The sequence below is a fragment of the Callithrix jacchus genome, chromosome 6 (genome assembly GCF_049354715.1).
Source record: "Callithrix jacchus isolate 240 chromosome 6, calJac240_pri, whole genome shotgun sequence".
Classification (NCBI taxonomy): Eukaryota; Metazoa; Chordata; class Mammalia; order Primates; family Cebidae; genus Callithrix; species Callithrix jacchus.
The window spans coordinates 47,482,501-47,499,017 of NC_133507.1; the positions used below are offsets into that span (position 1 = coordinate 47,482,501).

The window sequence follows — 16,517 nt, forward strand, 5'->3', positions numbered from 1 at the left end:
CCAACAGTTTCAGTACACATTCTTCTGGTTTGTAAATCTTACTAACCTTTCGACTAATTTATTCATGTAAGGTTGCCAAACCGATTTAACATTGACTGTTCAATGCCAGCTAATATGCTTTATTTTCAAAATACTGCTGCTCCTAAGCCTCTGATTTAAAGGGCATGTGTCTTATTTAGGGAATACTAAACAGACAGGCACCAAGATAAATTCTGTAACCTCTATGTGTGGGATATCCCAAATGACTTATGTAGTTGAAACAAATATATGGTCTTTTACCTAAAGCTATAAAACACATCAGGCCACTATACTTAATCTTCTTGCCCATGATTAAAATATAAATATTCAAGAATAAATGTTGTTTTAAGAATTGGCCATATGTTTAGGCCATATGTTTATCATATTATTTTGCCAGAACAAGTTAAAAATTGTAGATCATTGTTTAAAACTTTCACTTTGTGTATGTCTGTGTGTGTGTGTGTTTTTTTTAATAGTAATGGAATATGAAGGGCACGCTCTGTCACTGCTCAAGGAATGTGAACTCCAGGGATTTGATGGGTAGGTTATATTATTAATCAGTATGTATCATATAGTTTATGTATTAAATGCTTTCACTAGTTTTTAGACATATATTTGAAACCTAACATTTACAGCTCTTTCTTCTTCATATCTATGTAATAATAATTAATGATGATAATATGACATGATCATCTACCTCTCAGGATCTGGTATAGGAAAGCAATGAGAGGAATCTAGTTATAAGTACTGGGAAATGACAGTGTACTACCCTACACTTACTAATGTGCATACATTTACATCTATAATTCTTGGCTTTTACCATGTATCTAAAAAAGCACTGATGGATGTTATACTGGCCACATGGAGGAACTATTTGATGATCCTCTTTTGCAGATTAATTGATAGGTTTAATAGCTACCCATTAGTTAATTTGTCTGTGATAGATTGAGAGTAGATATTTTATAAATGCAAGAAAATACATATATTATTTTCTGAAATAATAAGAAATAATTTTAATTATCTCATAATGTAGTGACTATAATATAGGTATGTTTTTCACAGTGGGCATTAGAAACCATTGTTTGCAATGCATTGGAGTGTACAGAGATTCTTCACTGGCATGCAAGCATTAGAACCAAGGCAAGTGATATAAATTTCACCGCCATTTTTTAAAATTAGGTGAATCAATTTGCTAAAGTGTTCAATTGATTTGTAAGACTAAAACTTATTATATTCCTCTAGGGAAGATTTTTTTCCAAGAGTAGATATTTGAGAGTTTAAAAAGGTGACAAGAGTGTGAATTATTTGTGTTACATGGTGATGAGCAGGGGCAAAGACCTGTAAGGTCAGGAAAGGCAGTTAGTTCTGTACTTTCACCAAAGTGAAAGGCATTAACCTTCCCAAATAATGATTTGAATGTGTTGGGGAGGGAAGCGATCCATCAAAGTGGAGCATTGGCAGGGCGGTTTTTCAGAAATGCTTATTCATTTATTTATTTGGATGAGGAGAAAACAATAGTTGGTGAGAAAGAAAATTTGGTAAGTAAAACATGATTTTTTCAAAAGGAACTTAGTTGAGGGAAGTAAACTTCATAGCAATGTTAGGTAAGTATTGGGAATCAAAAATGCGGGGTAGGAGACGACTTCAGAACCTTATACTTAGAGGTAGACAAAAACATTAACAGGCTTCGTTTAGAAAATTGTCCCACAAGTATACAATTTAAGAAAAGTACTTAGGGGAATCATGCCCACTAACTACCTATTCTAACATACTACATAGTTCCTCACTAGGCCTCATGAGTACATTAAGGTAGCTGCACTGCAAATGAGTCCCTGCTTCAAAACTTGATTAGATAAAGAAGGAGAATAAAGATATCACAAATATTAAACTTGGTCTTACACAGCAGCATTATAAAGTGTTCTTTTGAATGTAGTATCTATTAATATGTTTTACTGGTATTTGTACTGGGTAATGGGATGAAAAGAATTTTGCAGAATGAAGAAAGACTATTCTTGAAGTATAGTATAGTAATATTTTTCTCTTTACTGGAACATCTTTAATCCTTATTTATTTTTTACAGTAAATTTAATCCTTGTTTATTTTTTATAAATCCTTATTTATTTTTATAGTGGTTATTTTTCAGTGTAACACTAAAAGATTATAGATTTTTCAGTTATAACTCACATTTTAAAAACCAAATAGTTTGGCCTAAACATTATTTGAATTGAGTTAGGTTATGTAACTGTTCCTAAACTCTATGGCATGTTGATTTATTTCAGACTTACAGTAATTTCAAATTTCTTCTGAAAGTCATCTGTGTTCTAAGATTCTTTAATTTGGGGGTCCCCAACTCCCAGGCTGCAGACTGGTACCAGTCGATGGCCTTTAAGAATAAGGAGGCACAACAGGAGGTGAGTGGCAGGAGAGGGAACATTTCTGCCCGAGTTCCACCTTCTGTCAGGTCAGTAGCAGCATTAGATTCTCATAGGAATGTGAACCCTATTGTGAACTGGGCATGCGAGGGATGTAGGTTGCACACTCTGGGTGAGAATCTAATACTTGATGATCTGAGATGGAACAGTTTGATCCTAAAACCATCCCTTTCCCACCCTGCCCCCCAGTCTGTAGAAAAATTATCTCCCCACCAGACAAGTCCTTGGTGCCAAAAAGTTTGGGGACCACTTTAAATAGTTATTTATTTTTGTGGGTTTAGTTTTCCCAGTAGAAGTTGATATGGTCGTTGGGGTCATTATCTTAAAAAAAAAATGGCACTTTTAAGTCACTGTACTTAGAATTACATAGAGAGGTATATGAGGAGAATAATATAGTTTCTTCAGGTATTTCAAAGGAACAATTCTCTTGAAAGTAAAATTACTTGAAAAATGGAATATTCTACATTGGTGAGTTTTCTATTCCTGAACCTGCTCTAAAGAGTGGCTATAGGAAAATTTTGGGGGAAATTTATAGAAAAGGTACAGAGATGGGAGAAGGTTAACCCCAAAATGCTATGACATTCTGATGAGAGACAGACTCATATTTCTTTAAGAACTTTAGCCTGAAGCACCTCCATCTGATACTAGTGGAACTATTAATAGGAAGTGATTAGGAAATCACCTAATAATTTGGTTTCTAGATACAGGCTGAAGAAGTTAAGAGCCAAGAAAGATTCTGTGTTTAGTATTTAGTAAATCAAAATGATTTGGTAAGTAATGTTTAAGAAATGCTATTTGCTAAGATTCTGGAGTTTTTTTTTTAAATGAGTTACATATGTTTCTATGAGATGTTTTGTGACATTTCTAAACCCAGAAGAAACAGTGTATCAGTACTTATGACATCTGGCTCTCCACTGCTGTGTGTCCTAGGAAACACTCTCAGATACAGTTAAACCTTGTAGGAGCTTCAGATTTATATTGCTCCCAATTTTACTGGCATGAGTAAGTTTATGAAGGAAAATAAAAGAATATCAGCTGCAGAGACTTGAAGCAGTAACACTTGCATTTATAAGTGTGATAATAGTTTTAAAAATCTGTAGATTTTATGCAATTATAAATATATGAATTCTTTGCTATTAATATTTGTTTCACAATTTAAAAAAATTTGTTGAATTACATTTTTTTTCTCTTGTTCATTTCACCATTAATTAGGCCTGTAATGATCTAGACATTATTTGGATTATATTGACATTTTACTAGATAGAACATATCTGTATTACTTAGCAAGATTTAAAAAAATCTATTGTCCAGAAAGGAAAGAACTGTGCATCAGAAATTCAATATTATAGTCAACATTTCATAGATGATGGGTTCATAGATGTAGAAAAACATCCATTAAAAAATCTTTATCACTCGTTAAAAACGGACATATATTATCACTCAGTTTTACTTTTCTAGACAAAATCATTCTGTTTGGAGCCATGGCAAAGAGTTTACTTATTTTAAAAACAAGATTTGTTACATGCAAAGGATTAGTTACTCTAAGATTTATGTTTTAGAGTGACTCAAGAGTGATTAACTCTATAAATGATTGAATATTTTGCTTTTTGCCCTTCTTGTAGTATTTAGATTCCTGTGACATTTTGGTAAGAAGCCGTCGATGAAAAATGCCAAACTGTAAAATATTGCCAAACTGTAAATTATTTAAAGAGGTTTATTTTGAGCCAAATACGAGTGACTGTGGCCTAACGCAGTCTGAGTCCTGAGAACATGTGCCCGCAGTAGTCGGGTTACAACTTGGTTTTATACGTTTTAGGGATACAGAAGTTATAGACAAAGACGTAATATATGTAGGGTATACATTGGTTTGGTCCAGAGAGGAGGGACATCATGGTCCTGGTTGGGAGGGGAGCTCACCGGTCATAGGTAGATTCAGAGATTTTCTGGTTGTCAGTTGGTTGAAAAGTTAAGCTTTTTTGAAAGATTTGAAGTCAGCACAAAGAAATGGTTGAGTTAAAATAAATGGGGTTGTGTAGGCTGGAAACAGTGGTTCATGCCTGTAATCCCAGCACTTTAGGAGGCCAAAGAGGGAGATCACCTGAGGTCAGGAGTTTGAGATCTGCCTGGCCAACATGGCAAAACCCCATCTCTACTAAAAATACAAAAAATAGCCAGGTTTGGTGGCATGCACCTGAAGTCTCAGCTACTCAGGAGGCTGATGCAGGAGAATTGCTTGAACCATGAGGCAGAGATTGCAGTGAGCTGAGATCACGCCATTGCACTCCAGCCTGGGCAACAGAGCAAGACTCATTCTCAAATAAAATTAAAAATAAATATGAGGATAAATGGGGTTGTGGAAGCACAGGTTCTTATTATGTAGACGAGGCCTCTAGATATCAGGCTTCAGAGAGAATAGATGGTCAGTATCTCTTGTTAGACCTTAAAAGCTATCACACTCTTAGTTTAACCTCTCCCGGATCAGGAAAAGACCTGGAAAGGGAAGGAGATTCTCTATAGAATGCAAATTTCTCTGCAAATGATGGCTTAGCAGGACCATCTCAAAATACGTCAACAAAATACATTTTGGCATAAAATAGTTTGATTTCCTCTAGGGCCTGCTATCTTTTATTTAATGCTATGCCAGAGTCAGGTTGGAGTTGGGGATCTTATTGCTACAAAGTCTGTTTTGTCAGTTTTGTGATCTATATCTTAATGTCAGTGCTGGTCAGTTGCACCTAAACTCCAAAAGACAAGAAGGTATAAGGAGGCATATCCAACCTCCGTTCCTGTTACAACCTGAACTAGTTTTTCAGATTTTCTTTGGGATCTTCTTGGCTAAGAAGGGAGAATCCATTCAGTTAGTTGGAGGACTTAGAATTTTATTTTTGTTTTTCAAAACTTATTTCCTATATTAAGTCACTGTACCTGAACAAGTTCTTAATGATTGAATAGTTATTAACATAAATAAGTTCACTTAATTTCACATTTGTTCTACTGTTAAACTGTTTTTCAAAATAAAATTTTCGTAAGGCTATTTTACTAGGTTTCACATATAGAAAAGGTATCTAATATATTGAATAATATTGCAGTTTCTAAGGCCAAATTGTCTTATTTCAAACCCCTGTTTTATTACTTCCTACTGGTACAATCTTGAAAAAGTTACTTAATCTTTCTATGCTTTAGTTTCCTAATCTGTAAATTGAGGGTAATAGTACCTATTGCATACAATTATTTTTCCGCTTAAATGAGTTAATACATGGAGAATGCTAAGGAAAATGTCTGATATATAGTAATTGCTAAATATTTCTTTATTGTTATAATTGTCATTTGTATTAGTTTCAAAGATTTAACACAGAATGTATTATGACAAAACTTCAGATGTTTCAGAACATGCTCATAGAGAGGTCACCTCTAATAACTCTAGCAATATGGATGATGCTATAATTGTACTCAATATTCTAGGAGTTAAGTGTTGCCATCTTATGTATATAAGGGTTAGGTTCTTTGGTGCTAAATTATATGACTTCATAGAGTCTTTTTGGTTACACCCATATATCAGCATGAGGACAGGCATGGATCAAGAGTTACATTTAATTTCATAGATTAGAAATCTCATAGAGATTTTTGAAATCAGGTAAGTTTCAAATCAAACCTTGGTTTTTTCATTTATGAAGATGCTGCTGTTACCTATTTCGCAGACTTCTGAGGATATAATATAAATTAATAAACATATTGCCTGATATATAGTTTGTCCTTAGTAAATATCATTCCTTTTCTCTGAATAGGTCACGTTGTGAACCTCTGGAATTAGTTTAGACATAAGAAAAAAATGCACCTAATCAAAAATGACCTGAGTCATATCTTGAGTCTTCTAATGAGTGTAGACTTAAATATCCAGGCTATGTGGAGCTAGTGGGATGAGGAAGATGGGGACTAGAAGGGCAGATGGTGGGAACCAACTGAAAAGACACTTTCAGCCTCTCATCACCACCCTCCAGAGCTTCCTAAACTTAGAGAACCAATAACTATTGCTGGCTGTGGTCCATAGGCAGTTTTGTTGGAAATACAGTGTTTTAAAATGTATTGAATGCTAGTTGCTAATATTTACAAATTGGGAGACTCAGCCTTAAATCGGAATCTCTGGCTTCTCTAGAAAAACCAGATCTGGTTCCCTTAGGCCTCCCACGTGATATGAGCGGGCCATAGCGATGAAGCAGCTGCCCCTTTAGATTGAGCCTACTCTTCCATTCCTGTTGGACCCTTGGAGCCCTTGAGTTGTGACACCTGCTTTCACTGAGGCAAAAATCTACTTTCCATTTGGTAAATTGGTGACAGTTTAATACATAAGAATATTTTGCCTCTTTTGAACACAAATGATTATGAAACGAATTTCTGGTATCTTATGTTACTTTCCTGGATTCCACCCCCATAGTCTACTTAACATAAAATCTTAAAAAATATACTAGTCGTACTACCTAGGATCAAAGGCTAATAACATTAAATCTAGAAGTACCATATAGCAAAAATGTCAAGATGAAATCTAGATCGGGTTTGTAATGACTACATTCATATATTAATGATAATTAGCAGTTTCTTAAAGCTTCATATTTTATATAATTTTTTATTGCTATCTGTCTTTTCAGAGCTTTATTGAGAATTAGGATATTATGACTTTGGTTGGTGTTAGTGGAATGAACTGCAGATGACAGTATTATTAACATAAACAAAATGGGAATGTTATGGTTTGGGATGTTAACAGAGCAAAACACTGGTCAGATGTGAGTTAATATGTTCAAATGTTTTCATATCTTTTACCACACTTAAAGTTATTTTGTCTATAGGGAATTATCTAGTTATTATGTTTGTGACGTAAACTTTACCTATTTAGTGTTTGTGTCTTATGCATTGACATGTACTAACACGTTTGCAGGAGCATGTGAGTAGTCATGCACATACACTACAAATTGGTAAACTATATTGAAGTCTAGATTTCATGAATTATTACCAATCATTCTGAAGTTTTGCCTTCTTTGCTTAATTGATATCTTTCTAGTGTTGTCTGTGTTGGTGGAGATGGATCTGCTAGTGAAGTAGCCCATGCTTTGCTTCTGAGAGCCCAGAAGAATGCTGGGATGGAAACAGACCGAATCCTGACACCTGTCAGAGCACAGCTTCCACTTGGCTTAATACCAGCAGGCAAGGGAGTGGCTACAGATTCATTAAACTGACGCTTTTCTCTCACTTCCTTTCTTACTTCCTAACACCTAGAGAGCATAACACAGAGTTAATGAACAGACTTTGAAAGATCCAGACTTCTGGCATCCCCACTATCAAATGTGAGATTCATGACAAGTCATTTAATCTCTTAGAGGCTTATTTTTCTCATCTGTAGAATAGGGATCACACATATATAATTCACTTTATCACAAGGTTATTGTAGTACTAACCTTTGGGTTAGTAAAGGGTTTAATATATAGTTAAACTTTCAGTATATGGAATGGTTATTCTTCTCCCTTCCCATAAGATGGTATAATGATTACACAGTACCAGGTAGGAGGTTTCAAAACAGGGCCACTCCAGTCTAGCTGCTTATAATTCCATATGAGATGAATATGGTAACTTGCATAATTGAAGTATAACCAGATAACCTTGAGAATGCCAGGATTACTTGTGACTGGAAGAAGGATAAGGTTTGGAAGGGTGTGATTCTTAAGGGTGAGGCATTTTATCTTTTCACTCACTGCCATTTCTTCAGCACCTAGAATAGACTATGCCACAGTGATGCTCAGTGAAGCCTATTAAGTGAATGAATGTAAACAAGACTTCATATAGTAAATGACACTTGAATTAGGTCTTAAAATGGGTTGGAGCTGGCCTGAAAAGGTGACAATGAGTTATTTTCTTGGCTGCAAAAATAATAAAACAAAGGCAAAACCCAGGAGTGTTTGAGGACTAGTGAAAAGGCCATTCAACGGGAGATAATGGTATCAAAATAGACCCAACCATGGAGGCTCCTGCATGCCACAGTAATTGCTCTGAATTGTATTTGATAAGCAGTAGGAAATAATGGGATATTTCAGAGCAGGGGGCAACCTGATTGGAGCTTGTTCTAGGAGGGTTCATTTTGCCTTAGTGTGTGGAACGATTAGAGGATGGGGGCAGGAGAAAATAGAGGTCAGAGATAGAGAGAACCATTAGAGCAATACTGTGGTTCAGAAAAGAGGAAAACATCATTCAAAAGTTGATTGTATTATACAGTCACTCATCCCAAATTATTTAAATAAATGATAGTGAAGGAAAGTATATTTTCATTTAAAAAGTCACACATCACTAAAAACAGAATATTTTTCCCTATGATAATAGAAAATAAGGAAAAAAATTATATTTTGATAACCCTATTCATTTTGTATGGATTTTAGTAAATTTAGTCTTTTTGATAAATTAACAGAGGACAGGATATCCAAATACCCTTTTAGAGTATAAAGTCTTTCTGAAAAGCCAGAATTTAAAAGGAGGGAGATATTCAAATATATTCTGATAATTGTGGAGTATAGGAAAACCTCAAATGGTTTCTAAGTAGACGTCAAAAAGATGATTTTAACACAAAGAGAAAAAAATGTATTTTGGGCTATCTTTTCATGACATTTTATTTCTTGACGTTGTTGTTTTACTTTAGTAATTCTGAATATAATGGTGGAACCTTTCCAACATTTCCCTCCATGCCAAGTGGATGTGCTTAGGACACTGTTTGTCTTCCTTAATACTTAAATTCCCAAGGTCATTCCCTGACTGCCTTACATCAGAAATAGAAAGATAGGTGTCCCTACAGGTGAGCATTTGACATAAATTGGGTAGCTGCCTATAAAAAACTGGTGGTTATGTTTATGTTTTTTGTATGTAATTTGGATGTTATAAAGGAATAACATTGAGTTTTATCACTATTATAATTTTTAAGAGTATTTCTGGTTTGAGGAGCATTTTATGTGTTCTTTGGATGTTTGTAGTAATGCTATTTTAACAAGTCTTATTTAAAAGACACAGTATGCTGCCAAAACTCTGGTCATTGTATAGGAGTTCTAGCATTCTAATTCCTTCTAATAGGAGGAGAAAGTCATGTGTGGGATATATTTAATATGAGGACTCTATGCCTAGTCAGGGCTTTACATAGAGAATGGGAACAAGAACTAGGCAGGAAGTTTTCAAGCTGAACATGAGACAGTCTGCCTTTGAAGCCATTTGCCTCCTGGAGAGAGACACCCAGAGGGAGAGTGTTTAGTAAATTAATCCACTGTGCCAACAGACTAAGCCGCTGAATTATGGTCAGACTCAAATGGATCAGATGTGGGGAAGCCTGTATTTGAACTGCTGGCCATTAGGAATGGTGTTTGTTGCTATGGGAACTGGTGCTAAGGAACTATACTGAGAGACTCTGATTAAATGGGGGAGGGGGAATGGAGAAAAGCTGAGAGGACATAAAAATAAAAAAGCAATCCAGTTGTTGTAAAACAAGGCTCAATCCACATACTGATGGCTGTGAACCATATATTCCTATAGAGTTTGCGTAAATACATTCATGCTTTCCAATTAATTTGAGGAGAATAAAATATTGCCGAGGGACTGTTAATTTCTATGATATTTCAGGCAGAGAACCAAAGTGTAGGTGCCATTTTCATGAGAATTTTAGATATGCTTGACTAGGAAGTCATTACATCACATTTATCTGTTTGGATGTGGGAGACATTAACAACCTTATGAATATTCATGGTGTCTGGTTAATTAAGTTAATTGTTCTGCAGAAGTGCTTGCACTTCCAAGGACGATTTTTTTTTCCTTTTTTTCTTTTTGCCTCTGCAGTTTCTGCCTGGTATTTCATCAGTAATTCTTTACATGAGCTGCTACTTCTGTCCTTACTTTTTGTATTTGGAACATTTTAGCAGCTCTGGGGAGGGAGTGGTGGGCAAAGTTTCTGGTAGTGTTAAGAAAAATAACTTTCAGGCTAATTAAAATGTTTACCTTGAGGTAGAACATTTATAGCTTTTGTGAGAACATTAAAATTACACCATTGTTATTTATGTGAGCAGCATGTTCTTTTGGCATGTAGACATCTTTTCAAATAGAGTGCAATTTCCTGAAACAAAATGTAATCCATCTTTCAGATTATCCCAACAAAATATAGAACAATCTATCATTTTGCAATTTTACATACACTTTCTCATAAACTTTCTTTTTTTCTTCAGAGTGTCAAAACCACATTTAAAGACTAAGGTACAGATTAATGAGTAGTCAATGACTAAAATAATTTTCCTACTTCTAGTCATGTCTGTTATCCCTGCCAACTTCTACAGAATTAGAGAAAAGTTGCAAAGCCTGAGAGGACATAAACATTTTTTAAAGCCATCTTTAGCATTCTAAAAAGAAATTGTACTTGGGCATACTCAGCGTACTTCAAACTCACAGGGAATAAACAGTCTTTATTTTCTTAAGTCATGCTATGTGTCATTCTCTATTGTACATGATATTATGTTTTTAAATAATCTTTCTAGAGGACTGCTTTTATGGTCTACTCCTAATTAACCGTGGTAATGGAAGAAATTTGTTTCATGGAGTACTGTAATCCATGATAATCCTAAATATCTCACTCTAAGTATGTGTCCTCTTCCAAAACCTTTACCACAAATCTGATTGGGAAGCACAATGGATTGACTTGTTTCATCCTTTCTTACCAATCCTTTCCAGATTTATTAGCAATTATATGGTCAAAGGCCAGACTTGAGGGCCGCAAGATCACCGGAAAGGCCTGGATAAAGAGCCACAGAGTAACAGGTTTCTATACTACTTGTTCTCAAAACTTAGGGTTCATAGACTCACCTTGTGAACTTGCTAAAACAGAGACACCTGGGTCTTCCCTTGTCCACACACATTCCGATTTTATGAGTTGAAGGTAGAACCAAGCTGACCTAATCTGAAAACCTAAACTCCAAAATGCTACAGAATTAGAAATTTTTGAGTGCCAGCATGATGCCACAACTGGAAAATTCCACACCTCATGTGATGGGTAGCAATCAAACTGCAGTCACAACTTTGTTTCATATAAAAACATTTAAATATTATGTAAAATTATCTTCAGGCTATATGTAAAAGATGTATAAAATTAAATTTATGTGTAGACTTGGGTTCCATCCCCCAGATATCTCATTATGTATATACAAATACCTGAAAAATTGAAATCTGAAACACTTCTGGATTTTAGATCATGTTTTCTTCTAGTAGTTTTATGGTTTCAGGTCTTACATGTATGTCTTTAAGCTTTTTGAGTTGTTTTTTTTTATATAGTGTGAGATAAACTTCTAATTTTATTTTTCTGCATGTGGCTATCTAGTTCTTTCAATACCGTTTTTTGAAGACTGTCCTTTCACAATTAAATTTTCTTGACATTTTTGTTGAAAATCAGTTGGCCATAAATACTTGGGTTTATTTCCAGGGTCTGTATTCAGTCCCAGTTGTCTATGTGTCTGCTTTTACGCTAGTACCATGTTTTGATTGCTATTTTGGTGTATATTTTGAGGTCAGGTATTGTAATGCCTCTATACTGGTTTGGTTTCTTGGGTTTTTTATAGTTCCATGGAACTTTTATATGTTTTTTTCTATTTCTGTACCCCCCCCCCCCAAAAAAGCCTTTGGAATTGTGATAGGGAGTGCATTGAATTTGTAGATTGCTTTGGGTGGTATGAAAACTTTAACAAGTTATAAACTTATTATAACTTATAACAAAACTGCCACTTATAAGTGAGAACATGTGATGATCTTTTTTTTTTGAGACAGAGTTTCGCTCTTGTTACCCAGGCTGGAGTGCAATGGCGTGATCTCGGCTCACTGCAACCTCTGCCTCCTGGCTTCAGGCAATTCTCCTGCCTCAGCCTCCTGAGTAGCTGGGATTACAGGCATGCGCCACCATGCCCAGCTAATTTTTTTTTTGTATTTTTAGTAGAGACGGGGTTTCAGCATTTGTGTCATCTTTAGTTTCTTTTATCAATATTTTTAGTTTTCAGTGTACAGGCCTTTCAAGTTTTTGGTTAAATTTCTTGTTACATATTTTTAAGTTCTGGAATACATGTGCAGATTTGTTACGTAGGTATACATGTGCCATGGTGGTTTGCTGCACCTATCAACCTGCTATCTAGGTTTTAAGCCTCACATGCATTAGGTATTTATCCCCCTCCCCTGACAGGCCCCGGTGTGTGATGTTCCCCTCCCTTTGTCCATATGTTCTCATTGTTCAACTGCCACTTATAAGTGAGAACATGTGATGTTTGTTTTTTTGTTCCTATGTTTGCTGAGAATGACAGAGCTTCATCCGTGTCTCTGCAAAGGACATCAACTAATTCTTTTATATGGCTGCATAGTATTCCATGGTGTATATGTGCCACATTTTCTTTATTCATTCTGCCATTAATGGGCATTTAGTTTGGTTCCAAGTCTTTGCTATTGTGAATAATGCTGCAATAAACATATTTGTGCATGTTTCTTTATAGTAAAATGAATTAACTTTGGATATACATCCAATAATGGGATTGCTGGTCAAATGGTATTTCTGGTTCTAGGTCCTTGAGGAATTGTTATACTGTCTTCCACAATGGTTGAACTTATTTACATTCCCACCAACAATGTAAAAGTGTTCTTATTTCTCCACAGTTTTGCCAGCATCTGTTGTTTCCTGACTTCTTAATAATTGCCATTCTGACTGACATGAGATGGTATCTCATCATGATTTTGATTTGCATTTCTCTGATGATCAGTGATATTTAGCTTTTTTTCATGTTTGTTAGCCACATAAATGTCTTTTGTGAAATGTCTGTTCATACCCTTTGCCCACTTTTTGATGAGGTCGTTTTATTTCTTGAAAATAAGTTTAAGTTCCTTGTAAATTCTGGATGTTAGACCTTTGTCAGATAGAGAGATTGTAAAAAATTTTCGTCCATTCTGTAGGTTGCCTGTTCACTCTGATGACAGTTCCTTTTGCTGTGCAGGGATTGTTTTCTCGATTTCTTTTTCAGATAGTTGTAAGTGTGTAGAAATACTAATGATTTTTGTATGTTGATTTTGTGTCCTGCAGCTTTACTGAGTTTGTTTATTAGCTCTGATGATTCATTTATGGATCCTTTAGGGTTTCTTAAATAAGATCATGCCTACAAACAGAGGCAATTTAGCTTACAACTTTATGATTTGGAAGACTTTTATTTCTTTCTCTTGCCTAATTGCTCTGGCTAGAACTTCCAGTACTATTTTATTTCCATGGAAAGTTTATACCCATTTTCAAACTGGAGAAAATGGGTATAATGTCTTCTTGAGGAAGAAGAAATTGTTTCTCAACTCACGAGAGTCACATTTTAATAAGTACTCAAGTATTGTCATTCCTGCTTGACAGTAGGTCATATTTTGAGTAACAGAGGTCATAGCATAACTTGCCTTTTGGTGAATCAGTTGGAACCAGTTTGGCAATTTGTTAAAATAAACTTTGCATTGGTATTATTAGAAATCTGGTTTAATTATGCTTATTTATTAATAATAAATATGTTTATTAATTCTTAGGTACCTAATAAAATTATGATTTTAGTGATCTCTTGGTTGATAATGGCTAAGCTACCTCAGCTTCTCCAATTTAGCAACCGAAATACATATCAGTTCAAAGTAACAAATTAAAGCAATTATATATGATCACATAGGAATGCTTCTAATTAACAAAATCCAGAGGACTGGCCTTTGCCTTGATAACTGGAACACACTGCATCCATGCTTTCACAGCTCTCAGCTATTATTGGACTTCCTTGTCATATTCTTTCATTCAAGGAAAATTGTAGCTTCATTCATTCTATTCTCAATAATTTTAAATTCTCTTTAGCCTCCTGGGAATGAGAGGGGCTAGCTGGTATTTCCCCCTCTATCTCATATTTCAGTTGCACGTAAACATTAAAGGGGCCTGACTTGGGGAGCTTTTTGCCTCTGTAGACTGGTGGGGAAAATACAGGTGTCTTAAATTATTCTAATGATCATAAAAATCAGAATCTTCATATGTGGGAAATACCATGGAATTAAACATTTTCTTCAATGTAGGAGACATTTGTTAGATAATAGAGGGAATTCTCATTAGGCTAAGAGCTTCTAATATTCATTAAATGTATTTAGAGTATATCTTTTGTGGTTTATAGTTATTTTATAATTTTTCTCAGTTATTGTTTGGGTTATTTTCTTTTTTATTTATGTTTGCATTTGTCTCTGTTCTCGAGAGGCACCCTTTTGCTGTTGATCCTCATTTTGATATAGAAGCTAAAAACCCATTCGTTAAGGTTGGATGAAGTGAGCTTTGATACAGCTAGCATTTGAAAGGTAGAAAATAGACATCCATAATTTTAAAAAGCTGTTAAGCAGACACTATAAACTATTTAAATTTCTAAATTAATAATCAACAAATAATTGTGCAGACATTTGATATGCATCTATACTGTGAATGAGAACTTAAACTTCCACTAATATTTTCATTAACTTTTCTGATTATAAATTTTCATTTATTTTTCATCTCAACATTGCAGAATGACATCTATATAAAATAAGAGCAAATGGTAATTTAAACACATTCTACCCTGATAGTGCATGTTTTAAAATTGCTTTGGCAGGATCTACCAATGTATTGGCACATTCTCTTCATGGAGTTCCTCATGTGGTAACTGCAACATTGCACATTATAATGGGTAAGAATTCTTCCAAAGTAGTTCATATTTTATAAGCAAATTTTGATTTATGTAAGGAAGGCTATCTTATTTCCATCAGACTTTAAGGAAAGGCGGGTTCTTTTTCTCTGAAAGTAGACAAATGTTTGACCAGAAAACCAAAAGGCAATGCTTAACTATTTGGACTGCCTATCTTTTCAAAATACTTGCCTTGTAAAGAGTAGTAAATGAAGTTTTACTATAATCTCTATAGAAAAAAAATACTGTAGTGATGCTCAAAACAATAATTTTATAACCAGATTAAGAAAATTAATGCATATTCCTTAAGTATATCCAACACCGATGTCAGATTTACCAAGACTCTAAGACTAGGATTATGTTATAAATGAAAAAAACATACAGGAAAATAATTTCAGCCAGTATATGTCTGTAGATATTTTATTATCCCAATTGGTAGAAAGTGTATAAGCTCAGGTATATGTAATGCAAAACTACTGTTAAATCGAAGTTTTCTTTGCCCATCTACTTTAACTTCATTTCTTTGACCATGTTTTATAGGAAATAGCAATAAGCTGAAAAATTTACTACTCTTTCTTTACTAATACCTGAACATCCTCACTTTACTAATACCAGAACAAGGTATTAGTAAAGTGAGGATGTTCATGGTCTACAGTACCTTGAGATATTCTCCTATAAGTCAATAAATATGCTCTCTTATGTTTGCTGTTTTGATACAAGTCCTACTGTACTCACTGCTAATATAATATTCAAGGGCATGTACAGCTGGTCGATGTCTGCACCTTTAGCACCACTGGAAAGCTTCTTCGCTTTGGGTTCTCAGCCATGTTTGGCTTTGGTGGAAGAACTTTGGCTCTGGCAGAAAAATATCGATGGATGTCCCCTAACCAAAGGAGAGATTTTGCTGTCGTTAAGGCACTGGCAAAACTTAAGTAAGTCTTTTTCTTAAACCCAAAATTTTGTATCCCAGAGTCAATGACTGTTAATAGCAAATTTTATTATATTTTAGGCCAGAAGACTGTGAAATATCATTTTTACCATTTAACAGCTCTGATGATGTGCAAGAAAGGCAAGTAAAAACTCAGTGTAACACAGATAACCTGTATCTTTCTTTAAAGATTCTGACATAAACAATTGATCAGACTTAGGATCTTTGATTATTTTTCTCACACAGTACTAAAGAATATAGAATTACAGACTCCTACAGATCCTAGTAAGCAAACAACCACTCATCAGCCTTTTTCTCTTTTTCCCCTCCCTCTTTTTCTTTCCTTTCTTCCTTCCTTTTCCTTTCCTTTTTTTCTCTTTACTTTCCTTTTCTGTT

The 16,517-nt window shown here is 34.7% G+C and overlaps 1 protein-coding gene across 11 annotated transcripts in view; it reads left to right on the top strand.

Moving 5' to 3' along the window:
• CERKL (CERK like autophagy regulator) overlaps positions 1-16,517 on the top strand; it is a 135,102-nt gene that overhangs the window by 89,683 nt on the left and 28,902 nt on the right. For 4 of the 11 annotated variants that reach the window (XM_035304357.3, XM_035304354.3, XM_035304356.3 and 1 more), the window contains 5 exons: positions 495-558; positions 7,504-7,646; positions 15,122-15,196; positions 15,948-16,125; positions 16,203-16,262. In XM_035304357.3, coding sequence (XP_035160248.1) covers positions 495-558; positions 7,504-7,646; positions 15,122-15,196; positions 15,948-16,125; positions 16,203-16,262 — 520 coding nt within the window. The remainder of the gene's footprint in view (positions 1-494; positions 559-7,503; positions 7,647-15,121; positions 15,197-15,947; positions 16,126-16,202; positions 16,263-16,517) is intronic. The other 7 variants (XM_078327213.1, XM_035304355.3, XM_078327212.1 and 4 more) reach the window with 3 other exon arrangements.